Source organism: Motacilla alba, chromosome 12 (assembly GCF_015832195.1).
Source record: "Motacilla alba alba isolate MOTALB_02 chromosome 12, Motacilla_alba_V1.0_pri, whole genome shotgun sequence".
NCBI lineage: Eukaryota > Metazoa > Chordata > Aves > Passeriformes > Motacillidae > Motacilla > Motacilla alba.
The window spans coordinates 8813279-8841276 of NC_052027.1; the positions used below are offsets into that span (position 1 = coordinate 8813279).

Below are 27998 nucleotides of genomic sequence, written 5' to 3' on the forward strand. Positions count from 1 at the left end.
CGCAGACAGGCAGCAGAGGGATAATCTTCCTTTATTTTTTGGGGTCCATTTGGGCAAAGCACCAAAGGAGTATCTAGGAAAGATGCCACAGGCAAGGACCTGCGGGTGCCGGGCCGCAGCTGGGCGAATCCGCATCCTGTGACATCTTGCCCTGTCAAGTGCAATTACTGTAATCTTCCACAGCCTCTCAAAATACGGATCCCGGCTTAGAAACCGGGCATCCACAGCATGAAAGCTGCCTTTGTGCCCGGGCAGAGCCTGGGTGCGAGCCAGCCGTTAGGTGCATGAAGAAAATGAGTTCTCCACGTGCTGGAAGAAGGGAGGAAAAGCAAGCTTTCCCACCCGACCCCGCCGCAGACGGGCTGGATTTCACCCGCGTCTCCCCAGAGCAGGCGCGGAGGGGCCGGGAGCGGCGCGGCCGCCGGTGTCCCCGGCAGTGAGCGCGGCCCGGAGAGGGGAGCGCGGCCAGCACAGCCACCATGGGCGCGTCTCACGGCAAGAAGGTACAGAGGCACCGCGGCGGTTTTCCCCAGGGCTGCGGCGGGAGCTGGGATGGAGAAGGCGCCCTCGGCTCACGTGGGGCTCGCTGTGCCCCACGCGTGCTGGGGGCAGCCCGGGATTAGAGGGACGGAGCCGCTCCTGGGCGCGGCTGCCACTCGTCAGGGCCGGATTAAGTTATTCCATCTAATGGGCTCAGCCTCGGGGCCTGCCGGGGCTTTCGGGACAGCCAGGAGGGGATCAGAGCGCTGCAAGCGCGGCTTTAGGACGGACAAAGTTTGGTTCTCTGGGGAGAAATGTAAGATTTGTTCTGAATGCCTCCAGCAGCCTCTGGGATGTCTCCTGTAGGGAGACAGGACAGGGCAGAGCAAACCCTGAGTGTTTCTTGGCCTGGGAATTGGTGGCAGCTCCCTCCCAGGACAGGGAGGGACTGGGCCAGGTCCCACAGCACCAAGGTGTATCCCTGTCCTCCAGATCCCTGGAGAGAGGTCAAACAGCCCCAAATGGAAACAGTTTTATGGAGTCAGAGCCCTGCACAGTTGGCCGGAGATGGTTGTGCTGAGGATGTTGCATGTCATTTTGCTTCCGTGGCTGATGACATCAGTGCCTCGAGATGCGTCGTCCCTGCTCAGTTGCAATGCCCTGTCTGGAAAAAGACTTCCATAGCTCATCTCCCAGCTCTAAGAGAAACATACTTGTGCACCACACTAGGTAATAACTTCCACTGGAATGGGGGCAGCAATGACCCTTTGCCCCAACAGGGACCCTTCATGCTCAGCTGAGCATGACTGTGCCCTTCAGAGGTATGGGTACTAAGTGCCTTTCAGAATTTTGCCAGTTTGCTGGACTTTGTTCCAAAACCAAAGCTAGACACCCTTGCAGGGCAAACATGTGAAAAAGCAACTCACTGTCCAGTGTGACCAACACCCAGAAGGAAAATCAGAGCTGAAGTAGGACTAGTAAACATTTATCTATTTTTCTGGGCTTCTGACGAGTGCCAGGTGCAGGAGGTGCCGCTCCCAGCCAGCCCCGAGCTGCTCCAGCTCCCATCCCAGGAACCAAGGCCAGGCTGGCTCCAGCACACAAGGGAGCTCTGGCTGTTCCCGTGGCTCAGGACTACAGCACACCCAGGAGGAGCCATGCTCTGCCCACAGCTAATCCCCAGGCCCCTGCTCACGTGGCCCTGACCTTCAGGCCCCAGCGCATTTGTGGAGGCATTACTGGAAGCAGGGAAATAAGCTGGTTAGGTCAGGCTTGGCTCGGTGCCACCCAGTTAAGCCCCGCTGCATACAAAGCAGCCCCTGCCAGCCTCCTGACCACCAGACCAGAGTGCTTTTGGACAGCTTTCCCCAGTGTTCCCTCTCTCTGAAACACCAGGATCCCACCACAGCCCGGCACTGAATGGCCTGGCTTTGAAACGCTGCCGGGAGCTCGGGCTCTGCAGCTTCTTGGCAGCTCCTAAAAGCTGAGACAGTTTTACTTTCATAGGTACCAAAAGGTCAGAGATGTCTCTCCCATTTCAGCCTCCCAAATGTTGCCTGGCTTGACAAAAGCCTGTGCCACTGCCCAGCTGGCACCAAGCAGGGATGTCTGACTGGCAGCTCCTTTACCCTTGGGCTGATGCTGATGGGAGATGAAAACAAGACAACTCTTTCTGCTGCCTTTGCAGGGTGGGTGTGAACAGCAGGATCCAGCTCTCCTGAAGAGCAGGACGAGTCCAGGTGACAGCAAAGCCCCCCTTCCCCCAGCCCTTGCAGACCCAGGGCTCAGGGACTGAGGCGCAGCTCAGAGCACAGGGACCTGCCAGGGCTGAGCCCATCTATTAGCAAGAGCCCAGAGAGGACTCGCAGGGAGCACAGAGCAGGGCTCAGCCCCCCTGGGCAGCACAGCCTGCATTAGCAGTCTCAGCTGCACCTCTTTTAGGCTTAGTCCAGAGCAGCACTCCAAGGGGATTACAGTAGTGGATTGTGGAGTGCAAGGCAATCCCCAGCTCCACAACAAAGGGACCGGAAAGGCTGCCAGCATGGCTCCAAGGACATTTTTACTTTAAAAGGCTGCATCTAGTCCCAAAAAACCTGTTCTCGTATCACCAGTGTTCTGTGGGCCCATGCCAACAGCAGCGCTCCAGCGAGACACGGATTTTTGTTGGGCTGCCCTTTTCTTGAAGGGAAGGCAAGGACTTTGCCACAGGCTGGTTCGTGCATGCTGCAGAGCTGGTGATGATTCTCTGACGAGCTGGTGATGATTCCCTGCTGATTCCTCTGCTCTGCAGGGCTTCAGCCCCACTGGTGTGGCTGACATCCCTCTAACCTCAGCAAACATCCTTCAAATAATCTGCTAGCCCAGCCTCACCAGCAACAGGTCCCCAGGGTGCCAGGGCAGATGCTCCAGACCCTCTGGCAGGTTGTTCCCAGGCACCTGCACCTCTCCACTTCTTTTCTCCATGTTTTCTCAAGGCAGAGTTTGCATAGTGGCTGTTTCCCCAGGGAAAGTTCTCTGTCCCCAAATTCCCAAGAGTGTCAGTTTACACTAATGTCAGATGAGCCCGGATTAGCCCTGCTGCTGAGCAGGGAGCTTTGCTCTGTGGCTGGTTTAGAACAACAAGAGGCAGCACGCCAGTGCCAGGGAGAGAGGCTCTGCTTGTTCAGGCAAACCACAGTACCTGGCTGCCCATGCTGAAAACAGGGCTTTGAGAACATCCTATAAAACTCCTCCATCTGAGCAGGACAGGACAAGCACTTCTGGGAGCTGCTGGTGGGACTTCCCCACAGGCACAACTTGCCCCACTAGGGAGGGATCCCCACAGTCTGACCAGAGAAGTGTTTTAGCCTGTGCCACAGAAGGACAAAGAGGTCTGAAACAGCCAGCACTTTGTAACACCCCAATAAGTCCTGTGGTCCAGCAGCCCCTCTCAGCTGGGAAGAAATATTTCTCCAAGGCAGTGAGCCGGGACACCTCTGCTCCATCACGCTGCACAGAGCAGCAGGCACAGTGGGATTTTCCTGGCTCTCCCTAACGAGTATTTCAGAAAGCTGGTAGCCAGTGTCCCTGCCAGCTCTTTGAAAGCATCCCTGTGCCTGGGCAGCACAAGATCCCTCCAGGGACACTGCAGCCCGGCCGTCCCCCGCATCAGCCAGGGCTCCAGGGCTGCTCCCCTGCCAGCAAGAGGGGCTGCAGGAGCCAAGGCCCCTGAGCAGAGCAAATCCCACTGACAGCCACAGAATGCCAAAGGCTGTTTGGTGGCACTGGCCCCAGGAGCAATCCAAAAACCAGATGGCAACCAGGAACCACAATGTGTCAGTGTCCTTGAGCATTGCGCTTCTCAGGGAGAAGGGTTTGCATGTGCTGCCTGCAACAAGCCTTGCTCAGAGGGGCAGGGGTGAGAGCTACAGAGGCACAGCAGCAATGTCCCAAAGTGCCTCAAGAGTGGGGACATTAGTGATAAAAAGCCCATTTCTGGGCAAAAATAACACACACCCAGAAAATAATGGCTCTGCATCATAAGACAGCAAACATCTCTAAGTGCTGTCGTCTGACACAGCACAGTCCAGAGTGGGAGAGCTGGGCCAGGGCTAGTCCCAAAACCTCCACAGAAGCCCTCTACAGTGACTTTATCCTACCTCTTGCCTTTCTCTTCTTCAACTGTTTAAGGTCCCACAGGTTGTAACACATGGGGACTCTAGAGACACTGCTCTGGGCTTTTGTAGCTGTTAAAGTGAATAACATGCTGCAGCATCCCAGCTCTCGGAAGCCAAACGCATTACTCATCCAGTGGGGCTGCTCTAGCTCCTAGAATGAGATCACAGCTTGATTTCTTACCTCTCCATCCCAAGCATCTAGACAGCCCCAGTAAACCAGCTCCAACACCTAACATAACCCACTTCCTGCCTCCAAACAGGCTGACATTCTGAGAGAGTTCAAATGGGCTCAGAGCTCACTTGGACACAGCTAGCCCAGGCTGAAATTCTGCCTTCATGCATGACAAGCACAAGGGTTTGATCCATGGGTGAGGGTGCTGAGCAGGACACAGAGGAGTGTGCTGCCAGCCCCTCCAAGGCTGGAGCAGAGGTTATCCAGCACTGGGGTTGCAAAGGAGTCATGGAGAGGGCTCAGACTGAAGGGAGGTGCACGATGTGCTCATGGAGAGACCAAGAAGAACAATGCATGGGAAATGCTGCAGCTGCTGGCTCTGGGATGGCTCAGCAGTCCTCAAATAAAAATGGATTAAAGTAATTAAAGGCTTCACTGGTTCACTCTGCTCCTGGGGGGCTTAAGTGGCATCTGCTGCCTCCTCCTGAGCCCTGCATTAACAGGGATGCTTCATGTCTTCCTCCTCTGCCTCCTCCATTTGCAGCCCATGGTGGTATTTGCAGCCTGGCAGGTGGCAGCTCATCCCAGACAACAGCCAAGCTTCCTCCCTTTTAGCCCCTTCCTCGGGGGTCCCCTCCACACAGGACCCAGCTGGCACACGCTGCCTGCAGGGATCAGACCCCACTCTGCTTTGACCATTTGCTAACAGCAGTGGCTGGGGCTGGTGGGGCATTCCTGCCCTTGCTTTTCACAAACTCCATTTTTCCAAGGTAGGAGAATTCAAGTGACCCTGGGCAGATAAAGAGCCCAACAAGGGGGTGTCATAAGAGCAAATTTCTGATGGCAGCCCTATCCTTGGCCCCTAACATATGGTCCCTAGTTGAGAAATGGAGTGATGATGCCACTGCAGCCTGGCAGCTCTAGGACAGCATGACACTGTGCCAGAAATAAACACTCTCCCTATTAATCATGTGGCACAAGCCTCACTTTTTTGCAAAACAACATTCTTCAAGGCACTTTAGAGTGTCTTAATGGTCTCTCTGCAGCATGACAACAATTCACTCCAAAGCTGTTGGAGCCCTTTTGTGCCAGTAACTGATGTTCTTCCTGTGCAATCAGCAGCATCCCAGAAATAGTGGGGCAGTCTTTCATATCAGCAGTGGTATCACATCTCCAGCACAGGGCAAGAATAAGCTCCTGAGACACATAAAAAATGGTTTATCCATTGCAGCAAGAACTTTTAACTGCTGCTGACAACACTGAGGTGGGCGATACAGGAATTTCCAGCAGTGAACAGGGCTACAATTTGGCTTTGCCCTGGTATGCAGAGGTGGTGTGTGTGCTGCACTTTGCAGGGGACCAGATTAAAAAGCACTGAACTGAAGTGAGGATTTCCTTAGGGACCAAGGCAGAACAGCTGGTCCATCGGTGTGTGCTCTGCCCTCCTTTGTGCCAAGAGCCTCTTCATGCCCTTCTCAGTGGGATGTCAGGCTTCACAGTCAGCTCCAGTGCTGACAAGTGAGCCTTGTGCACTGGCTGCTGTGGGGCTGAGCCCTGTCACTGATTGCTCTCATTAATCTGCAGGAAATTTTCTGCTGTGGTCTGGTGTGTCACATTCCACCTCTCCAGCCGTGTGCTGGGGGCAGCCAGGGAGCAGCATTAGCTCAGCCATGGTGGGAAGCTCCACCAGGCTCCCTGCCCCAGGGCTGGCAGCTCCAGCCTCCATCCTCATGCCACTGCCTCCCTGCTTTAGTTGGGTTTTTTCCCTTTTTTGTTGACCGTCAGTGACATGGGACTCGATTTGCCAGCTTTCACACCACAGGAGGGCTGTGCTTGCCTTCTGGGGCCACAGGGATTTGGGAGGGGGAATGACATTGGTGAAAAAGACAGGCAGGGGTCAGCACAGCACTCATCTGTGTCAAAATGTGTGTTCTTTACAAAGAAAATAACACCAAGCACTGTTTGAAGCATTTACAATTTTCTACTCCACTAGGTAGCTAAGTATCCACCTGGCTGGTGCTCCCAGACACTGGCACAGGAGCTGAGTGTCAGCCTGACCCCACAGGCAGACCAAGAGCCTGATCCCCTTCTGTAAGCCTAAATTTACTAATTCCTGTGGTCAAAATATCCTTGAGGCTGCTGGCTGCTCTCGTGAGAGTGGCCACATGCATCTGCCCTCAGCTCACTTCAACCCAAGAAAGGCTGCAGACTTGTAGAGGTCAAAAGACCAGTAATGAAATCTTACACCAATAATTTGATATTTCTTAGAGTCCTTTGCAATATGATAGTGAAATCAGCTATGGTTGTGGCCAGGGACCAGGAGTAACACAAGCTCAGCTTGGTTTGAAAAGCCAGCTCCCTCTGGGCAGGTGTGCAGGGAGGGCTGGACACGGGCACAGGACAGGGATGGGGCTGGGCTGAGGCACACACTGCATGCTGTGGTGACTCCCAGACCCCTTCCCATGACAAGGGCAGCACCATGGCAGCAGATTTTATAGCTGCTGGCCCAGGAATGCTGGGATGTGCCTGGACACCGACTCCTGGGAGCCTGCCCGTCCCGACTGCAGAACCTGCCAATGTAGCAGCGTCCCATAATGAGCTGGGAGCACAGGAATGTGCACAGTCAAGCTCCCTGCCAAGGAGTAACCCTCCCAAACCCGGCACTGCTCTGCCTCTGCAAGAGACAGGAACATGCAGTTTCTCACAACAATCCCCAGAGCAGCTTCATCCTGACCACCACCAGGAAGGCAGAGCCCAGTCTGCGAGCTCCAGAGGGAGCAGGGTGTTACACTGCCTTTCCTAGCCTGCAAGAAAGTTTGGAAGCCCATCCAAACTACAGTGCTTCCTTTGGCCAATGCCTTCAGGGAATTAGCAGCAGTGTGAGGCATTGGGTTGTGCTGATTTTCTGTGTTTCTCCTTACCAAAACCACAGTGTCATCCCAGCAAACATGAGCCCCATCTTGCTGAATCAAATCAGCCTCAGCTCATCACATGGCAGGACTTTGCAGCAAAACAATCGAGCTGACAGATTTTTGTGCATTGACATCACAGATGGGGAAAAGTCTTACTAATCCTCCAAAGTTCCTTCCAGTGGATGACTTCATTGATGTCTCTGGATCACTCCCAGCTGCTCTAAATGAGCAGAAATAGACCAAAATTCAGCAATAACACAGGGGATTTGGGCAACAGCTCAGGTGGCATCTCAGAGTCCAGGGATGTAGACAAGATGTTTTCATACAGAGCACTGAAAACAGCAAAATATATTTGGGGCTTATAAAAAATAATGGTAGAGAACAGTTTAGTTAACCTCTAAACTACAAGTTTTGTGGCTTCATCACACAGAGAAATGCTGGCTTCGATCTTCCAGGCATCAATGAACTTTGTTCCAGGTCATGACAACTCCTTTCCAAGTCTCTGTGTTTAGCAATAAGACTATTTTAATCAATGGATGTGGTCATTCATTGCACGCCAATGTCAGGAGCTGTCACAGCACCTTAGGGACAAAGTACCTTTCTCTGAGTCCATCTACTCCTAAATAGGTTGAGCAATGTCTAACCCTGTTAATGGTGTCTCTCTCCCAAATCAGACCTGTGGGAAGTCACATCAGCCCGAGTGACATTTTGCCCACTTTTATACCTCTTTATCACCCTGATCAGATTGCAACAATTTCTTACCTAATTCATTAGCTCAGACTTTGGCTACAGTGCAATACAAATGCTTTGATACTGCTTCTTAATGGCACCTGTATTGATCTGAACCTGCCTGAAGCCATTCTCATCACCCTCTCCAAGGCTGGCACTCTGACCGTGCTGATGGCTCTTTTCCCTGCTTTCATCAGAGCACAGGGTCCAAAATTACTGTCAGCAGTGCTACAAGTAAACATCACAGCACCCACGCGTGGGACAAATAGCACTGATTAATGGTTTATTCAAATTGGCTGGCTTTAAGCTCCAGTAGGAGCACTGCAGTCCCCTAGTGGGGAGCCAGGGAGGAGGACAGTGGTTAGAGCTGCTGGTTCAAAGCAGCCCGTGCCTGTGATGCTGCCTCCAGACATTTGCTGCACAGCTCTTTGCTGTGCATCCGAGTCAAGGCCAGGAACAGTCCTGCCAGGACACAGAGGTGCCCAGGATGTTTGGGAGTAACACAGAACAGGGCATGTAAGGCATGGAACTACTTACTATTTATACCTTGTGTTGCTTTGTGGGATTTAACCCACTTAATCACCAGGCTAATTCCAGCTGAAACAGTGGCTGTCCTCACTGACATGGTCAAAGCTGGACAGGGATCCCAGGCAGGAGGAGCTGGCCTGCAGGCTGGAAGCAGCACCTGCTCCCATCAGCAATGTCTCCAGGACTGTCGTGCTCAGCTGCAGAGGGGCACAGTGTTACTATCTGGTACTAGATTTTATTACTACTTCTTACTCCTGGCAAGATGCAGTCACACTGCACACAGAAGTGGTTTTCACATGGAAATAGAAGGGTTTGGGAAATAACAGGCATTTTCTGCCCATTTACTGCAACACAAACTCCCCATCTGAGCCCTCGCTGTGACAAATCAAAGCCTCTGACTAACACTGTCCCTCAGCTGGCTGGGGACTGAGTGCCATAACCTGCTTTGTCCCATAGGGAGCAGGCAAAAGTCTCCCATCACCTGGGCAATCATTAACTGCCCTGGTGAGCTGGGGAGGTGCAAGGAGAAGCTGTCCTGCTCTGCAAATACACTAATGGCTCAAGTGGAGATTAGCAGGAGTGTGTTACCAACCAACCTGTGCCAAGAGGTGACAGGGTACCAGGGACCCAGCATGGTCTGACCAGCCCACACATCCCCTGCCTTTGGCTTTGCCACCACCAAGGTCACCACCAGTGCAACCAGCATGACTTCTGAGGTTGTACTGGGATTGCACAGAGTTTGTGCTAGGAGCTGGTGCCACAGGGTGGGAGGGAAGCCCGGGCTGCACAGCCAGTCCCTAGCACCACAAGCAGCACCTCGGCCCACATCAAGCATTAACTCAGCAAAGCAAATGTTTAACCAGCCTCCAGGGGCTCCCTGCAGCAGGAGGTGAAATGCCTGCCTTGAGTCCAGCCCTAGGTGACTTGAGCAGAGTAAAGTCTTGCCTGCAGATTTGGAGCCTGACTGGCAGTGATGCTGCCATCCCATCCCCTGCTGAGAGTGGAGATTGAGTAAAGATCCAGGCAGAGCTTTTGCTCTGTCTCTCACAGCTGCAGCCAGGCTCCTCAGTGGGCACACACTGTCACTGTCACTGCACTTGTATCAGTGGGCAGCACTGCACATCCAGGCTGGGCCAGGGTTGGTGTTGGGATCTGGCTTGACACATCTGGGGGTTTTTAATACACAGGACACATGTCCACACAAGAAAGCTCCTGGTGCCACAGCAATTGGCTAAAGAGATGACAGCCAGCAGCCAACATCACTAACACAGTAACTCAGCAGCTAAAAGTCCATCTAAGGAACAGCCCTGGTAACAAGAACCTGGCTGTGGGCTCCTCCAGAACCATTGTCCTGTTCCCAGTACTCATTAATAACCATACAGCCACCCACCAGTGACACTCCAGGTGCAGCATTATTTTCTCTTTACATGCACACTGAATGAGAAAACCATGTCATTCCCCCATCACTGAGAGCCCAAGTCCCAAGGGATGAGCCCTCTGTGCCACACGTGTCAGAGAGTTGTACCAGAGCTGTACCAGAGCCATGCCAGAACTGCCTGGGTGTGCCAGCTGCTGACTCAGGGACACCCTGGGCTCACTCCTCTGGGGTGATACCCCCAAAGAAGATCCCCCTGCAAACCCCTGCAGCATTCCCAGCCACACGGGGCCATCCCATGTACAGGAGATGGGTGATGCTGGAATGAGCTCCCCATGTCACCTTCTCCTAGGACATGAAGCCACTTCCACCAGGGCAGCTGGTGAATGATGCAACTCCTTGTCTGCAGGAGCCACTCCAGATAAATCTCACCCAGCAATCAACCACCCTCACAAAGTAACCTCTAGGGAGCTACGGGGGCAGCACAAAGGCTTTTTGTTAATCTCAAAGACCCAGGAGCACCGGGGGAGATTGCATACTAATTTTGATAGCAATTGAATTGTTCTGCAAGGAGCTCCCAGAGAAAGAGCTTCGCCATTGGCTCAGGGCAGCACTCCACAAACCAACTTCCTCCTCCTCTCTGCAGGAGAGGAGCCCAGATGTGCAGCTGGTCAGGCACCAGGGTGCATCAGATATACATCCAGAAAATTTAGCTAGCCTTTTTCTGATTTTACTCAGTTAAAAGCAGATGATGATGGATCACAGCCCTTTTTCACTCCCACGTGCACCAGCCATAACCACACTTCCTTGGGAGCTCAAACAGGTTTAGATCAATGCTCTTTTCCCCCTTTGACACGTCTCCAGTGAACTGACAGACCTGAAACTTGTTCAAAGGTGACCCAAGGGGAAGAGCACAGATGTGTATCTTTCCTTTTCCATTCAAATTGAGCCAAATGGTATTTTTGGAGTGTGCAATGAGCAGCCAGGCCATAGGACAACACATGATGTGAGATAAGTCTGTTGGGCCATGTAAATCTTGTGGGGCACACCTGGGCCGTGAGGTCACAGCTTGAGCAGAAAAAGTGCACAACCTCCCTACTTAAAGGCTTCTCCTTTGCCACAGCCTTGGTTTAGGTGCAAAAGCTCTGTGGGGTCTTCCAAACCCTGCCTGTGAGTAATCCACGGCTTGGATAGGTCAGACTGACTGCACTCACAAGCACACAGAGACACCACACACATTGGAGTAAGGACCAGCCTGTCTCTCCTGGTCAGGAGGTTAAAAATAATAATATTTTCTTTTAGTCTCTGGTAGCAAAGGACCAGCAACTTCTCCCATGTTTCATTTCCTGTGATGGAGCAATACCTGTATAGTCTTTTCTCATTTCTCTCTCGTCTTTTCTTCCAGAAAGAATATTCCCTTCAGTCCAAGGGCCCAAATGGAAGCAAGAAGCCAGGGAGTGGCAGTTCAGGTGAGTGCCACCAGCCCATGCTGGCCCTTAAAGAGCTTTGGAGGCAAACTGGGAGGGGCTGGGGCTTCAGCTCACACCTGGTGCTGCTGAGCCCTTGGCTGGGAAACATGGTTGGGATGGGGGAAAGTGTTGAGATTGTGGAGAGGTGCAAACTGTGGAAAGGTGCAAGTAAGTGAAAGAGCACACCTGTGTCAGTGAGAACCGGGCTTCTTTCTCCAGTCCTTCACAGGCCCAGGAGTGCCTGGGCAGGACATGGCCTGGGTTCTGCAGAGTGTGAAGGTGACTGGGCACCCCAGTGGTGCCCCCCTGCCTTCCCTGTCCCCTTCCTCTGTGTGGAAATGGTTCTGCTTCATCCCTGAGTCTCCTGGGCCTGGACACTGAGCACCTGCAGGCTGGCACTGGGCAGCCTGGGCAGAAGTAGACCACAGAACCCACTGAAGAGCTAGTGGAGTGGTTTAACCTCTCTTGTCCCCCACCTTTGGTTTCCCAGGCTGTGTCAATTCAGGGACAGCCAACATGGCACCTTCCAGCCACAGTGGTGATGGGGACAAGAAGCCCAGTTCAGGCAGGGGCTGCATCCAGCAGCAGCAGCAGACCTGGGGCAGAGATGCTGTGGCATCACACAAGCTCTGAGGCCACCAGGACACCCGTGGCCCCGTGTAGGGGCTGCTTGTCCCTCTCGCAGCCCTTACCCCTGGGCGGTGCAGCACTTGGTGGATGACAGGGTGTTGCAACATGCCAGGGAATAATCACGATAGCTGGAGCGGTTGCCCTGGTGCCGGCTTGGCTGTTGCAGTGGTTGCTAAAGAGAGTGGGCGTGCGGCTTCCTCTGGGGCGATCTGATTTCTCCAGGAGCGTGGTTAAGGCACGTTGAGGAGAAATCGTCCTCCGTGGAGCGGGGACGCGACCTCTCCTCCAGCAGCAGCGGCTGTGCCGAGCAGGCAGCTCGGTGCCTGGGCACGCACAGGGCGGCTTGCTCTGGGGAGGGAAGGCGAGCGGCGCGTTCGTCTGTCCTGGGAAAGCACCATCCGGCAGCAGAGAGCCAAGGGAAGAAGTTTTCAGGGCGGCGGAGGGAGCAGCACCGAAGAGCGAGCAAGGCCAGCGGCTGCTGCCAGCCGAGCTGCGGCGCCCAGTGAGGTCCCGGTGCGGTGGCAGGAGCAGCAGGGAGGGACCAGCAGCCACCTCCACGTGACCTTGTGTCCCTGCTGCCACCGCACAGACCGGGCAGGAGCCGGGAGCTTCCTCGGAGCGGCCAAAAGTCGCACGGGCGCCGGGGCAGGCAGCAGCAGCCGCATGTCGTGGGGCACAGGGCAGCCCCTGCCCGCCGGGCTCCCCAGGGCCTCGCTGCGGAAATCAGGTAAGCGCAGGGCCCCCAGGCTGCCCCGGGATCCCCGCTTCCCTGGTGCTGCCTTCTGCGGGGACGGGCTGCTTCATCCCCTGGGGTTGCTCTGCACTGTGTACGCAGGTGACTCGGGACCCGGTTTTAATTGTATTTGAGATATCATGCTACTTTAATACTTCTGTAGCTGGTTGAGAAGCTGCCCTTCTGCTTCTGCCTTTCCACGTCTGACAAGAAGTTCCCTTAGAATACCCATCCTGCAATTCAAACCTTCTTGAAGAGGCCCTGGGCTGGAAAGGGGACTAACGCAATCCCTACAAATCAGCATGGGAGGATATTTTCTGTATTTAACAGAATACCTTTGAACTAACTATAAGCATTCATTACTGATGTGCATCTCTATCATCGGCAGGCAAATGTGCAGAGCAAATATTTGGTGAGATATTAAAACTAAGTTTATGATTGTCAAGAGGGACTGCTAAGCATCTGCCACTGTCAAACAAAACCAAACCAGCGCTCCACATGCTGCTTGTAAAAGGCATGGGACGTCTTGGTGATTGCTAACAGACTAGGATCCCAGCCTTGCTATCTTTGCTTATAGCTGGGATCCTAGTCTGTTAGCAATCACCAAGATGTCCCATCCAAGGTAATTAAGTGGAATTATTAACCAGCACACCGTCCTGCCTGCCAGCAGAGAGGTGCTTGCTGCTGCCTGATGATACAAGCATTTCCAGCTGATAACTTCTACACGCCAGAATGCTCAGCAAGCCTCAGACCTGGTGGGATTTCTCTCTTCTAAATCTGTGTGCATGAATGCAAAGTTCAGCGGATGCCCATGGTGACATCCAGAGTCCTTTACCTTTGGGGTGATGGCCAGTGACAATGCGTGAGCAGCGGGGCTGAGCCCAGCACCTGCTCTGTGCTCCCTTAGGCAGGTGCAGTGCTGGTGCAAATGGGGGACCCAGCCCTGGGGACTCAGCAAGGGCAAGCGGGACTGGGGACAAACTGGGGACACTGGCTACACCAGTGAGAGAACACTGGCTGTACTGGAGGGGAGCACTGGCTGTACAGGTGAGCAGCCCCATCCCCAGCATGTGCTCAGCAGAGACACGGAGGTAGGGACAGTGGTGACACGTGGCAGCAGTGCTGGGAGCTGCAGAGATGTGTCCCCTAGCCCTGTTTTACATTTCCATTAGGGTTTTCTCTGCTTTTCTGACCTTGTGACCCCGTGGGGTTTATTTCTGACTGTCACGGCTGAGTGGAGGCAAGGGGACCTGGGGTGTGAGTGCCTGCTGCCCTGAGGCAGCCACTTGATAGCTGGGAACTGCTTCACACAGCAGCCACATCGAGTTACACTCACCCTATTGCATTATAAATACCAGAATTAGCCTTGCTTAATTATTTAAAACTATAGATTAAAAGCAGACAAAGGCTCTTTGACTCCTTCCCAGAGCGCACATATCATTTATCAGAGGTACGGTCGCCCGGTGACAAGCACAGGGGAGCGTGCCAGCTCTGCTGGTATGAGGTGCTCTGGCACAGCTGGAGCCAGAGGAGAGGAAAATCACGGTGAGGGTGGGAACTGGTGCCATCTCACCCAGGGAGGGTAATGTTTAACATCTGCCAATCTTTGGGCTCACATTATTACTATTATTATCATTATTATTATCATTATTAACGTCACCATCCTCCATCACCAGGGCAGTAAGCCACAGCAGTCATTAGGCTGATGTGAATTACAGGTATTTTGTTCCAGGTTGCTGTAACAGCAGCACACGGATCACTGGGGTGATAAGGCACATTTTGTGGGCTCAGCTGTGGGGACTCACCCACCAAAGGGTGTCCAGGCACTGCAAGCCTCCCCGTCAAGCTGCCCCCACATCCAGGTGCCTCCCTCTGCCCTGAACCCACCGACCATGCAAAAGGGGCTTCCTAAAGCAAATGCCCAACTTTGAGGTCAAACCTCCTGTCCCCTGGCAGATGATCCTCTGCAATGCAGGTGCACACCTGAAAGCTGCTGTCATCAGACAAAGCTTTGGGGCTTTCAGAGACTGACATGGAATTCTTTCCCATTTTGCCGACCCCAGGTATTCTGTATTTCTAAAATACAGTTAATTAACAGTAGAAAAATCATGCAAATTAGCAAGTGCCTTCAATTGAAGAATCCGAAACTAATGACAAACTTTCAGCTTCATTCTTTGTAGGACTTAACAAATAGCATGACCTTTTCTGCCATTACTCTCTCACAAGAAAAGCTGTAGAGCCAAACTCCAGCTGCACTTCAGACACTGGAAATGCATTGACAGAAAGCTCATACTCAAAAATGAAAAAAAAAATAAATTATGTTCTGGTTAACAGAGAGAAGCTTAAAAGTAACAGAGGCTGGTTTAAAGATCCCATACACCTCAACCTGCACATGCAAACTCTTGTGGGGAGTGAGGACAGGCCCTGCTCCTCTCAGCCTTCCCAAGAGGGGTGAGGGACAGTACTCTCACCGTGAGGAAAGGAGGGCTCCCCAGGGACTGGATGTTGTTGGGGCCTGAGGCCCAGAAAAGGGATGGTTTCCCCCCATAATTGCAGTTAAAAGTGTCAGAAACTTGCATTACCCCCCCAGACTCAGGTTCCTTGTGTCAATAGCTTTGAACTTGCTCTGCTGGCCCACGCTGATGTGTTGGTTTCGAGGCTGCCTGACTTGCAGGACGTGTATGACCAGCTGCTGTCAGCAGCCCTTCATTAATCTCATGGTTCTTTAAAAAAGACTCATTCATGAATAAATCCTGGGCATCCAGAAAATCAGAGGTTCTTCCCTGTAACCACAGTTGTAAGGGATCATTTCTGCTCAGGAAGTGGTCTCTTGGATCAGTGGTTTTACAAACCCAGATCCAGGGCTCTGACCTTGGACATCCTGAGGTTTTTGCCCAGCCTTATCCCTTCTACCAAGTAACAGGGTCTCACAAGGCTACAGACAGCAATGCCCTCTGAGTACACATCCCATTCCCAAAATAATGCCTTCTGACTGTTTTTATATGGGTGGCATTACACAAAGGCCCATTATCTGCCCAGAAATGGATGCCAATGCAATACTTTTAACAAAAGCAGTTTGGTCATCATCTGGCCCTACTGACAAAACTCTTCTGAGATGCTCAAGTTCAGTTCTCAAATGACACAGACAGCAGAAATAGAACACTGTGAACTACATTTGCTTTCTAGATTTCAACTGAAGTTGAACACTGACCTGTGCTGCAGAAGGCAGCATTTACAGCTTTGCAGTTTAAGGATGCAGGTGGCATGGTAAAGGGCTGAGGGATGTGCAGGGGGAAAATGAGATGTCACAGGGGGCAGGATGTCAGGAAACCTTGGCAAAACACAAGTCAGGCATTTCACACAGAAGCCTGCAAAAAGCAGCTGCTGTCCTGCTGCATCCTCCATTCTCCTCTACAGATGCTGGTTGACAGGTGCTGGGCAGGACCCCAGACCTCCCCTCTACAACTTTCTAAATCCAGCAGCTATGGATTAACTCCATTCCCAACCTGTTTAGCTTTTCCCTTGTAAAGAACAGCTGTAGCCATGTAAGTAGCCTAAGCAGAGCTGCATCCCTCAGGTTACCTGCCCTTTCCAGGACTGTTAATCCCTTTAACATTCCTGGGGATTATTTCCATCCCACAGGAAGGTGGCACAGGCTGCCAGCAGCAGTGCACCGTCGTGACACAGAGGGGCTCACACGGCAATCCACCACCAGGAGACAAGTTGCTTAATCCTAAATAAATGCTCTGTGAAGGGCATCTCCTCCTTGTGGGGGAAAACCAAAAAGCAGCAGCAGCCAAAGGAAGCATGACCCAGCTCCAGCTGAGGCCAAAGCCTCATGTCCAATGTCTGTCCTTGGGCATGAGCCAGTCCTCTCCCTCCTCCTCTTCTCCAGGAGCAGGCTAAAACCTTTCTCCTTGTTCTGGGGGCCTGCACAAAAGCCACTCAGCACCTCAAGCAGCACACCCTGTTTTACACTCCTAGTAGAGCATGTTTAAAATAAATTTGCAGCATTCATGCTTTCAAAAGTATTTAGTGCTGCACCAAAGCTGCCTGATATCCTGTTTCCCAAAAAGATTGTGGCTGAACATAATCAGAAGTGGAAACAATTTGTCCCAGGATTGCAGAGTGGTGATTTTATTGCAACTCTCCAAAGAACTGGGGGATTTATAAATATTTCCAGGTGGTCTGAGCAGGAATTTGGGCTTTGCTTTAGGCCAGAACAGAACAAATTATTAAAATGTCACTTTTCTCCTCCAGTCAGTCCCACACACTGGGGCAGGAGGGTGTCTGGTCTCTGGGCCACCTCAAATATGCTGAAAATTCCCTGTGTGGTCTCCTAGAAAACTAATAGAGACTGGAGGCTCATTTCACACTATGGCTGAGAGAGGAGATAACTCCGTGTGTGATGTCCAAGTACCTGCCAGGGGCCGTGGCATCCTCATCCTGGCAGTCTTGCTTTTTACTAACAGAAAAGCAGCTGGAAACACACATTCCTTAGAAAGCTTCGAGCTTCTAGAAATGAGGAAAGGGAAAATACCTAAAAGCAAGCAAAAGCCTGAGTTGTTGAAGCAAACAGAGTTACTTTCTATAAGCAACACTCCAAAGCCGACCTATTTAAAAGGTCACATTGTCTTCCTCAGTGCAGCAGGGGGTATTAACATCCACGTGTGGTTTTTCGTTTGTATCTTGCAAAGAACAAAGTAAAAATGTCCAACACTTTTTGCTGATTTGTGATGGTGGCCAGGGAAGTGCCAGGGCAGAGCCTTGTTCATTGATCTGCAGCTGAATCATGCAAAAACAGACATCCTGCTGTAAATCCACTGCAGAGACCTGGCTTGATTTACACCTCCAGCACCATAAATAATGGCAAAAAGCAGCCTGATAGCACTCTGTCTCTGTTCCATGGACATGCATCACCTCGGGTCTCAGAGATGATAGATCTACTCCCTGACAAACATTTTGCACTGGCTCCTATTTGCCAACCTGCAGGAGAAAGGATGCCCCATCCTTACCCTCAGCATAACCCCAAGCTGTGCTCCAGACACGCCAGTGTTTTTATACTCTCATTTTTCTTTTTCTGCTCAGTGTAAATGAAGACATTCCTTGAATTGTTCAGGCTGAGGGCTTCTGAAGTTTTACAGTGCTATTCTTGTAGAGAGGTTCAAGGCTCCTTCCAGTCCCAGTTAGGGCTTTGACTTTGTCCCCAGGGCAGCAGTACAGACACCCACGGGAAGCCAAACCCTCCAGGTGGGTTTCTGCACACCCCTAGGTACATCTGGTGCCATGAAAACCAAGCACAGAGGTACCTGCTGTGTCCTGGCCCCCACCGTTTACTGAGGCAAATTGCACTCCTCAGGAGGACTTTCACAGGCTGGTTCAACAGAACCAGCACAGAAAAGCTTCCAGTCCATTTCAGTTCCTCCCACTCCTTCCTTCCCAGTTTTTCTCTTAATTTGCACTAGTTTAAGGGGAAAGTTCCCTATCTGCCTTCACGAAATAAGCTGATAAATTGCTGTTTCTTTGCAAACCTCAGTCATGCAATGTTAGATTGCAGCAGTCTGGAAATAACCACATTAGCCCATCCAAAACCTCCAGGCTCACCATGGTGCTCCCTCAAAATGCTGCGTAAGACAGAAGGGGGGCCCTTGCCTGATCATCCTGGGTATCTGGGGAAACACCACAAGCCCGGACTGAAGGACTGGATGACACCATCCCATGTGTGTGCATTGCTGGGTGCTGCACCTGTGTGGATGTGGGGAAAGCAAATCTGCCCAAGGATCTGGGTCTGGGGGTAAGGAAGAAGGGACTCCCAGTGCTGAGTTGCAAAGGGAAATCCATACATCATGGAGGCAGGGAAAAACAGTATTTAATAAATAGCAGTGCTCATCAGTGCCCCAAGAGCTTAGCAACAGAACCCAGGAGCTAATTGGTCCAGAGAAAAATACCAAAGTCACTTGAGTTTCAGCCATTTACACACTCAGGTTGGCCCTTCAGCCTTGGTTGGCTGCATAATCCTTCCATGCTCACTACTCACAGCCTTATCCTGCAGCAGAGCACATCAAGTGGATTTAAGATAGACAAATCCAAGATGGACATGTCCCAGCCCTTCTCCTGACATGCATCAGGATTTGGTACCAACACACAAGCAGCTGTGGGCATCTGTGCCACTGGAGGCAGCTCTGGACTACACAGGAACAGCAGGAAAGGGCAGTGGAATGACAAGGTGACAGTGAGCCTAATCTATTAGCATAGCTTCCAAAAACAGTGTTTCTATTAAAAACACCTGGCATTTTATTGAAGTGACTCCATGGAGAGACCTTTTTGTTTGAAAAATGAAGACATAGCTTTGCCATTTGAAATAGGAGTTTAACCACTTCATTCATGCCAAAACAAACCTTTGTTTTTGTACCTACCTTCCTTCCTTGTCTTTTCCTTTTCTCTGCCTCTTCTGTGGAGAAAGAAAAAAAAAAAAAAAAAAAAAAAAAAAAGAGAGAAATACAAGAAAAAAAATGAAGCCATTTTACCCCAGTGAAAATTTGATCTGTTTTCTCATTGTTCCAAACCTGGCTTTCATCTAACAAAAATTAGCCATGAAATTGCACTGCCTTAACCCTTGGCTGTTCTTCAGTCCTTGCATCTCTCTGGAAGGCAAGGCTGAGTTCCCAGTTTCAGCCTGAGGAGTCCAGCCCTGCAAGGGTTTGAGTCAGCCTGGCACTTGCCACCAAACATCAAACCACACCACCTTCCCTTCTGCCAGCAGTGATGTGTGATCCTAGAGGAAAATAATGTGATACAAAAAAATCACTGGTTGCAGCTTCCAAGCACCCTTTAAATATGTACCGAACTATTCACCCCAATTACACTCCTGTAATGGGCTCTGATTTGTTTTGCTTTGTTCCCAAAGCAGTAGGGCACTGGCCACATTAACATTCAATGAGAACTTGTTTGATATTGAATCTTTTCTTCAGCAGTATTATTCCTTACACAATTTTGTTTGATTGCAATCCACTTCACATTTTTAAGTGCTTACTGACTGTGAAAGAATGACCTAGCCTGCTTTCTCTTGGCTTTTTTTATTGATTTCTCTTTTAAAAAGGTTTTATTCCTTTTATACATGAGATTGAAATAAAAGAAAGTGGCAATATTACTGAACAACTGTTTTTCTTCCAGCTCCATCAACCCATATAACTTCACAGTAGGCCTCAAAAATACTGTAATAATGAGACACTTAAAGACATGAAGCTGCCTACACCCTTTTCCTGGGACTTTTTTGGTTCTTGCTGGTAAACTTCCAAATTGTTCAAGTGAATAGTCAGGAATAAATTGCTCTTTCTGAGCACCTGATTAGACCATGCACTGAGTAATTGGAGGCAGACCTACTGTGCTCATTTAAAGACACAGCCCACCACATGCAGTTTGCTTTATAACTTGTGCTTTGCACTCACTTTGTATAGGAGTTTTTTGTAAAGAGAAAATGTAAAGGAATTGGAAAACACCAGCAGTGAGCATGCCCTGTGATTTGCCTGAAATCCAAGCTGCCATTCCTTCCAAAACAGTGGGCTCTTGTTCTTACATCCAGAACATACAAATTATTGCAGCATGATCACAGACTGCATGGGCGAAGGATGCTTTTCTTGGCACTGGACTCAATCCTGATGAATAGGTCAGCAGGATATCAGTAAAATCTTTCCTTGACAAGAGGTTTCAGATACAGCAGGAGTTCCTCAGGCCAGTGTTTCAGAAGCCCCTTAAATCCCACAGCATCCCCTTGTGCTGTGGGACCAACAGCCTCATCCAGAACGCCCAAAGCAGCAGCTCAACACAGTCTACACCCATGGCTGCTTCCAGATTTAGTTAGATCTATCTTGCATTAATTAATCCTTGGCAGTAAATTCTGCAGTCACTGAAGTGAGTGGCTGGCAAATAATTTAAGTGATCTAATTAATATGTGTCTCATCAACAACTCGAAGGGAGTATTTTTTAAAACCTCTAAAAATCCCACACCAGCACGTGAAGGCACGTGCACTCTGACACTGACATGGTGCCAAGCAGCCAGGACAAGCAGCAGCTCCTCTCCTCTGTCCTTCCTGGGGTTCTCACACCAAGCAGGGTGAGACTTCTCATGCAAACACCTCATTTTCTCTTCCAGCATCAATGTACACGGAAATACAGCGGGAGCGACCAGATGGTGGGAATATCCTGACTCACCCAGACTACATAGATGGAAACCCAGACCTCATCAAACCTAAAAAGCTCCTAAATCCTGTGAAAGCCTCGAAAAGCCATCAAGAGCTGCACAGGGAGCTGCTGATGAACCACAAAAGGTAAGGGGATGTTGCAGCCTGCCACTGGAGCAGCCCAAGAGGTGCTGAGCTGTCAGAGCTCAGGAGCTGAGGCACAGGTGTCAGTGACAGACTGCAAGCTGGAACAGCAGGATTAATCCCCTCACTTGCAAACACAGTATCCTGTCCTCTTTGGCTGTATCCTTTCCTCTTTCCTCTGATGTGACCATTTCTTTTACAAAAATAGAATGAGAAGCCATCCTGAAGCATTGGCCGGCACTTTTTAGAGTCACAAGCACTGGAAGATGCAGGGCATCCCTACAGCCCCTTTTTGGTGTCCCTTGGAGGTTTTCAGGTTTTTCTGTCTCCATCACTGATCTGCCAAGTCCCCAGCAATGTACAACATTTCTGTGCACTGGAAGGTCAATCCAAAGGCAGGAAGAGGCGCAGGCTGGATGCAGCCATTGAAAGCTGAGGTAGCAGTGGGGTGAGATCATCTGCACAAGGCTGCTCACTAACTCCCTAAATATCAAATGGGTAAAGACAGGCTAGAATTCATATTCCTGACTTCCTACCCCATCACCCCAATTTAACTCTCTGGGGGTACAGATACAACATCAGGAAAACCATACCAGTGATCAAGAACCTACAACTACATCATTCCATTATGGCAACTGTCTGAACATCAGTGCAATAAAATCATATTCTGCTCAGAGGCTTTTAACCACAGCAAAAAATCTGCTGGCTTTTTATTGACATTTTCTGAACACCCTGAAATACCCTGACACAATAGCTCTTTGGCTGCCTAATTAAAAGGAGCACAGACTCTGTTCTAAAGGACTGCAGTCGTCACAAGAACCAGACACGTATATTAATTCAGTGAACAATCAAGCCTGCCAGCAGGGTGCATTAATCAATACTGGCACTGGCTGGGCTTGGGTTTGATTTGATTTTCCCAGAATCAGAAGAATTATAGGGACCTTTCTCTGGCATCAAGGTAGATGTCACTATACTAGCCAGATATTTTTTAAAGTGTCTGGCTTGAGAGTGACCATCTCCTCCCTAGTGATACTGCCCAGTTTAAAGGGTCACCTACCAGCACTGTCTTTGACCTCGCAGAACATTATTCCGGTCTAACCATGATGGAACAAAGGAACAAGAAACCCCTGCAATGGAAGCAGCAGAGAGGAGTGGCAGTGAAGGAGGTGCAGACCCTGCAGCACCAGATCACACTGGCAAACACAAAGTACAGCACTCTTTGTGTTCCAGTTCTGTGCCTGCCACCATGTCACGGCCATGTGTGCCACCAGGTACTGGCAGGAGGCAGCTCCAGCACAGGCATCCTGCACCACCTACTCATGTGGGCCCTCTCAAGCATCAGTTTAAACCTGTTTTGCCTCTGACCTCCCAAGTATTTTTCAGCAAATATGTGAAACAAACCTTACTGCGAAAAGTAATCCATTGTTGCTGGTTTTTTGTCACTCTCAAATCTACCAATTTTGCTTCCTCCTAAATATTACCATTGAGGAAGAGAGGAGAGAAGGGGAGAGAGAGGGAATTATGACCTGCTCCTGTTTCTGCTTTGGTTGGTTTTTCACCCTCAAGCAGCAGGGAGAAGCAACTGAAATCAGCAGATTGTGTAACAAAATCCTTATCTTACTCAACACCTCTGGGCAGTAACATAGGCTGATTAAATCAAAGAATAGTAACAAATCTACAGGCAACATTGCAAGCTGTGTCTCCAGCAAGCCAAAGCAGGTTTTCCTTCTCTCAGGCCTTGGGAAAAGCAATTTTGCAGCATCCAAATTGTTCCTGCTTCAAAAACTACGATGAAAGCTCTGGGGCCAAGGCTATGGCTGCCTTCACTGATGTTGCTGTGAACTTTGTCCTGTCATTAAGCAAAACAAAATAAATTACAAGAGGAAGTATCATTAAAAGTGGTACTGGAAGGATGCAAGTGCTAAGCCCCAGCCATGCTGTGACAGTGCAGAGGTTTGCTGCACCTGGAGAGAGTGGCTCCTCTCTCCTGCCTGCCAGTTCAGCTTCTCATGATGTGAGGTACCACCTCAGCACCTGCTACCCTGCCAAGAAATCCACCGCCCACAGGGTTTGATGCCTCTACTTTCAAACAACCTTGGCCAAAACCAGCCAGCCTTTGGTCACCAGGGACCTCCTGGTGCCGAGGAGGAGCTTCACATTAACAGCACTCCCCAGCCCAGGGCAAGCCCTTAGCACAGGCATGGGGAGGTGCCCTCCTCTCTCAGCACAGACCTGCACCCGCAGGAAAACCAAACAACACCCATAACTACTTCAGGTATGGCAATATCCAAAGTGTGAGGTTTCTGAATTTTTTTCAGGGAACACCTTGCATCTCTTTGCCACACATTTACGCCCTGCCTGCACGGCCCTGCTGTGTCTCCCTTCCTGTGATCCCACCCCTCACAGAACCTGAGATGCATCAGGTGGCCAAAGGGGAGTCAGGCGCCTGTGCCATCAGCAAATCCTCCGGCTTCCAGGAGGAAAGGACAGTTCACTTTGGCCTCTTGATCCACAACTATCCATGTCAGCCGGGGGAGCGCCGGCCCTCAGCTCCGAAGCAAAGCTTCGGATGAAGGAAAGCTTCAGAGCTTCAGATGGGATGCGCGGGGAGGAAGGAGCTGCCAGGACAGTTACTGCAGCCCAATGACTACCCCTGCTGGTGGGAAGAAAATCGTCATTATTGCACATGTTCTCAACGCCGCTGAATCTACACCTGGCACGCTAAAACCAGTCACAGCAGGAGCCCACGCAAGGTCCCTTTTCCACACCCGACACAGAAAGCTGTGGCACCCCGGTGCAATGGGATCAGCCGAACTTCCAGCACCAAACCTGCCATACACGAACAGCAACATGTGCCCACCCCAAGCAGGCAGCCCAAGGCACCATCAAACACCCTCAAACCTTGTGGATGGATTTGTGGCTCAGGGCTGCTTCATGGATCTCCCATGGATCTCATGGAACACAGGTCTCCCGTGTTTCCACTTAGGACCAAGACAAGCTTTGGGGTTGCCAGGCTGGCAGTGGTTACACCCCAGGTATAGATGCTCTGGCTCTCATTAATCTGCTTTTTATCCACAGAGGTTTGGGCGTGGACAGCAAGCCAGAGCTGCAACGAGTGCTCGAGCACCGACGACGAGACCTGCTCATCAAACAGAAGAAGGAAGAGGAAGAGGCAAAGAAATTGCAGTCTCCTTTTGAAAAAGAGCTATTAAAGAGGCACCAGAGGCTGGATCAGGTAGAACTGAGCTTTCAGCCATCCTTGGCTTAACCTAACCACCTGACACAAGGCACAGGGCAGATGGGTGGGCTGAGGCTCAACCCAAGGTATAGCACTGCTACCCCTCCATAAAACAGGAGCCAAAGTGCATCTTCCACTGCTGCCCGACACAGCTGCAGCACTCTCATCCTCACACTGGGGTCTACCACATTTATACCACTTCACCCAGGACCCCATTACACACCACTCACCCTGGGTCTCCTCTGGGTCCCACACAGTGTCCATGGGGTTTTTTCCAGTTCAAAGCACTCTAAACTGCATGGGACAGTAATAAACTGCTTTGGGCAATAATAATTGGACCCAGCAATAATGAAGCCTTGTGTTTTAATGTAGCTGATGCCCTTTTGTCCTTTCATGTGCACAAAGAATTCTTTCTTACAGTTGGAGAAGGAGCAGGAGAAGCAGGAAGACCATGCACCAGAATTCATAAAAGTCAAGGAAAACCTGAGAAGAACATCAACAGTGACAGGGGATGAGAAAGCAGCATAGCTTCTGCCAAAACCCAACGGGATCCTGCCAAGGCCAACACCCCCACTGAAATCTCTGTACATGGTGGACATTCCCCGCCACGCCATTGGGGCTACTTGCAGTTATTAACACTTGCTCCAGCAGAAGGCACTGAAAAGGTTTTCCCAGACCAGGAGGGAATCACTGTGGGAAAAGTGCAGTATTCACCAAAGTACTCACACAAGTGGATGCAGAGAGAATGGTGTTATTTTCCCCCCAGACTGTGGGTGCACACTAACCACCAGCTAACTCTTGGTTAACTCTAGAGACACAGTGAATATTTCACACAGGGAAGTCCATGTGGGAACAGCTTGGGGTACTCCTGCTTCTTTGTGGAGGCAGGTTTGCCAGGCACAAGGGGACAAAAGGGCGGCTGCAGCTCTGGAGAGCCTCCTAGAAACCTGGTAACTAAAAGGGACAATCTGTGTATCACTGAGAACAGCCCGAGTGACCATAATGGCTTTCCCAAGGGTCACTGGCTTTGCACCAGTGTGCCAGTCAAGCGTGGCTGAGGCTGTGTGTGTCAGCAGCACACCTGTACTATCAGAAATACCAACCTCTGTGTGCCCTTACCAGAGCAGCACAGGCAGGTGCAGCTGTACTTCACAAGCACCTTTAAACAGCATTTCAGCCCTTTCAAAGTGGCTTTTTAGGCAGAAAATACATTGGGCTGTTCCATCAACTCCCCAGGTGGAAGGCAAATGCTCTGTGCAGAAGGCAAAGGCTGGCTGTTCCCAGCACGGGTGTCCATGGAAGTGTGCAGTGACCAGGCAGCAGATCCCTGTGCATGCAGCAGACAGACAGACAGACAGACAGCTTCTTGCCCCTGCACTACTGAACTTCATGCCCTCACCCAGCAGCTGGACATGTGCTACCATAGGGACCCCCCAGAAATGCCCTGTGATGGAGAGGGGGTGATGTGGTCATGTCCCACAGGTGCCAGGCTGTCCTGTTAACCACCCTGCATGCAGCTGGTACCTGTGGGCACCAGGGGGTACAGGGCATGTAGGTCCTGATGCAAAACTACTTGTCAGTGCTTCTCATCCCCTTTTCCAGAGGTCAGAGCTGCCTCATTGCAGTTGCCACTTTACAAAGCTTCTTCTTGCTGCTGGTGTAGCCAAGCTGAGGTGGATGGTGTATTTGCACCATGTTTGGACAGGGCCTGTCACATTTACAGGGCACCTGTGCCCTGGGATATCCACATCTAGAGCTAGAAGTGTGTTTTCAGGAATATCTCAGCTTCTTGCTTCTCACACCAACCCTGATAGAAAGCCTGAACAGCATAACTCACCAACTGCCTTTGGACACTGGCTCTTGAACAATCTCAGCAGACCTCAGCTGGGCAGGTAATACCTGGTTAATCAACGTTTATTATCCACATCTTCAGTGGATCTGTATGTAACTTAAGGGAAAGTGGGCATTTATACATATTTATTAAAAAAGTTACTAATCCATTCTCTAGTCTCCTGGTCCAGTGGGATGTTTCATTTCAGAGGGCTGTTGCTTGACCTGGCAGCTTGAGTAAAACATCTGAGCCACATCACGTGTCAAGAGCAGTGATACAGGTATGGGGTTTCTGTGACAGACTGGCCTATAAAAGCTCTTATTAACTCAGCTTCAACCCTTGATCATCCCATCTCAAGGCACTGTCTCTGATGTAGTTTTTAAGGCCCTTGCTCATCTGCTTATCTAAACATGATTTTATTTCAGAAATCCAGTGCATATTGTCACTATGGGTCAAAATTTGAAAGAATCTATTAACGGCCTTTCCAACTGTGAGGCTTTTTATATAGGTTACGATTAAAACCATAAGGAAGAAGAAGCATCCAGTATTTTTTCATAGGGAAAAAAAAGCCAAATTTCTCCAAGGATAAAAAAGTGTTGCTAAGGATGCTTGTATATAGCTGTAAAGAATGCTGCATGATACACCTTAGGTAATATCAGTGTGAGTAGCAAGCCAGAATTACTGTGCTGAGGTTTTGTGAGGAGTTATGGCACAGATTAAGTAACCTTGATCAAAGAGCTCAAAAAAAATTCAGCAAATTAATTTGTAATTTTGCCACGGATGGAAATGCGCTCCAGGAGAGGCAATCTGTCACTCCATATGCACCAGTGAAATCCATGTTACCAGCTCACCCTGGCTGGGACAGGGGCATTTATGCAAGTCCTTGGGTGGGAGCCATCCAGTACAGTCGGCAGTGAAGAGGCAGAAAGGATTTTGCTGCTCTTCTTAAGTATTCAAGTATTACCTGGAGGGGAAAAATAAATCAAGGTGTCTCCCTTTGTCCACCAAGCACAGAGAGGGGCCGCACACAACACAGTCCATTGTGGCTGAGGGTGCCTGGGTCATTTCCAGCAGAGGTCCCAAAGGGTGAGGGAGGGCTGGGTCACACTGTCCTAACTCAGGCTGGGCTAGCAGAGTCACAAGAAATCCTTCCCGCAGTGGAGACACAGCAGAAAGCCCCGAGCCAGCTGCTCACCAAGACCCCACAGGCTGTGAGCTGGGACCTTCCAGCAGGGACAGCCAGCACAGGCAGCACCCTGGGGCACACAGCAGGGCAGAGAGAGCTTCAGCCCTGACCAGAGCTCCAGGCTCCAGCTCTCAGTGATGGCACATGGGAAATAAATCCTTTTACTGCTGAAGTGTACTGGCTTAAACATCACAGCATTTTCCAGCACAGCTCTTCTCGCCCCTCTGAACTGGTAACCCCCAGCTGGGCTCAGACACAGAGCCTGTACAGCTTTCACCAATGCTCTTGAGCTTCATGGAACAGCAGCGAGGAGGTGGCACCCTAAAAATCAGTGTAGGTATCACCAGGAAGATTTTGGGGTATCTTTGTGTCTCGAATTCTTTTGCATTAATTTTTCCCTATGCCTCTAAAGCACATTCCTGAATAAAACTGGTGTATCCAGAAGGTATAGATTATCAGAGTATTGATGGAAGACAATTTTTTGCACTGTGTATGTTGGTTATGTGGTATATAGTCTGTATTCTGTGTTGGTGTTTATAAATTTATATAAAACTGTATGTCGTGCACCTCTACTGAATTAACTCACTGTTTAATGTGGACACTTCTGAAGAAATCATCTGAATGATGATTGTATATTTTGCTTTTTTTCCACAAGGAACTGAAAAAGCTCCAAGGATACAAACAGACAACAGCCAAATAAACTGAATGAACATAAAAACCAGTGAAGTCTTGTGT

At 50.4% G+C, this 27998-nt stretch overlaps 1 protein-coding gene across 2 annotated transcripts; it reads left to right on the forward strand.

Annotated features, from left to right (window-relative positions):
• Positions 1–201: 201 nt before the first annotated feature.
• Positions 202–27984, forward strand: FAM107A (family with sequence similarity 107 member A). 2 transcript variants are annotated; one of them, XM_038148708.1, is made up of 5 exons: positions 202–503; positions 11258–11321; positions 20837–21011; positions 24087–24243; positions 24667–27984. In XM_038148708.1, exons 1-5 carry the CDS (start codon positions 480–482, stop codon positions 24772–24774), a joined length of 528 nt encoding a protein of 175 aa, XP_038004636.1. In that variant the 5' UTR covers positions 202–479; the 3' UTR covers positions 24775–27984. The 2 variants fall into 2 exon arrangements, with proteins under 2 accessions (XP_038004636.1, XP_038004637.1); XM_038148709.1 differs by lacking the exons at positions 202–503; positions 11258–11321 and adding an exon at positions 12121–12678.
• The last annotated feature ends 14 nt before the right edge of the window (positions 27985–27998 follow it).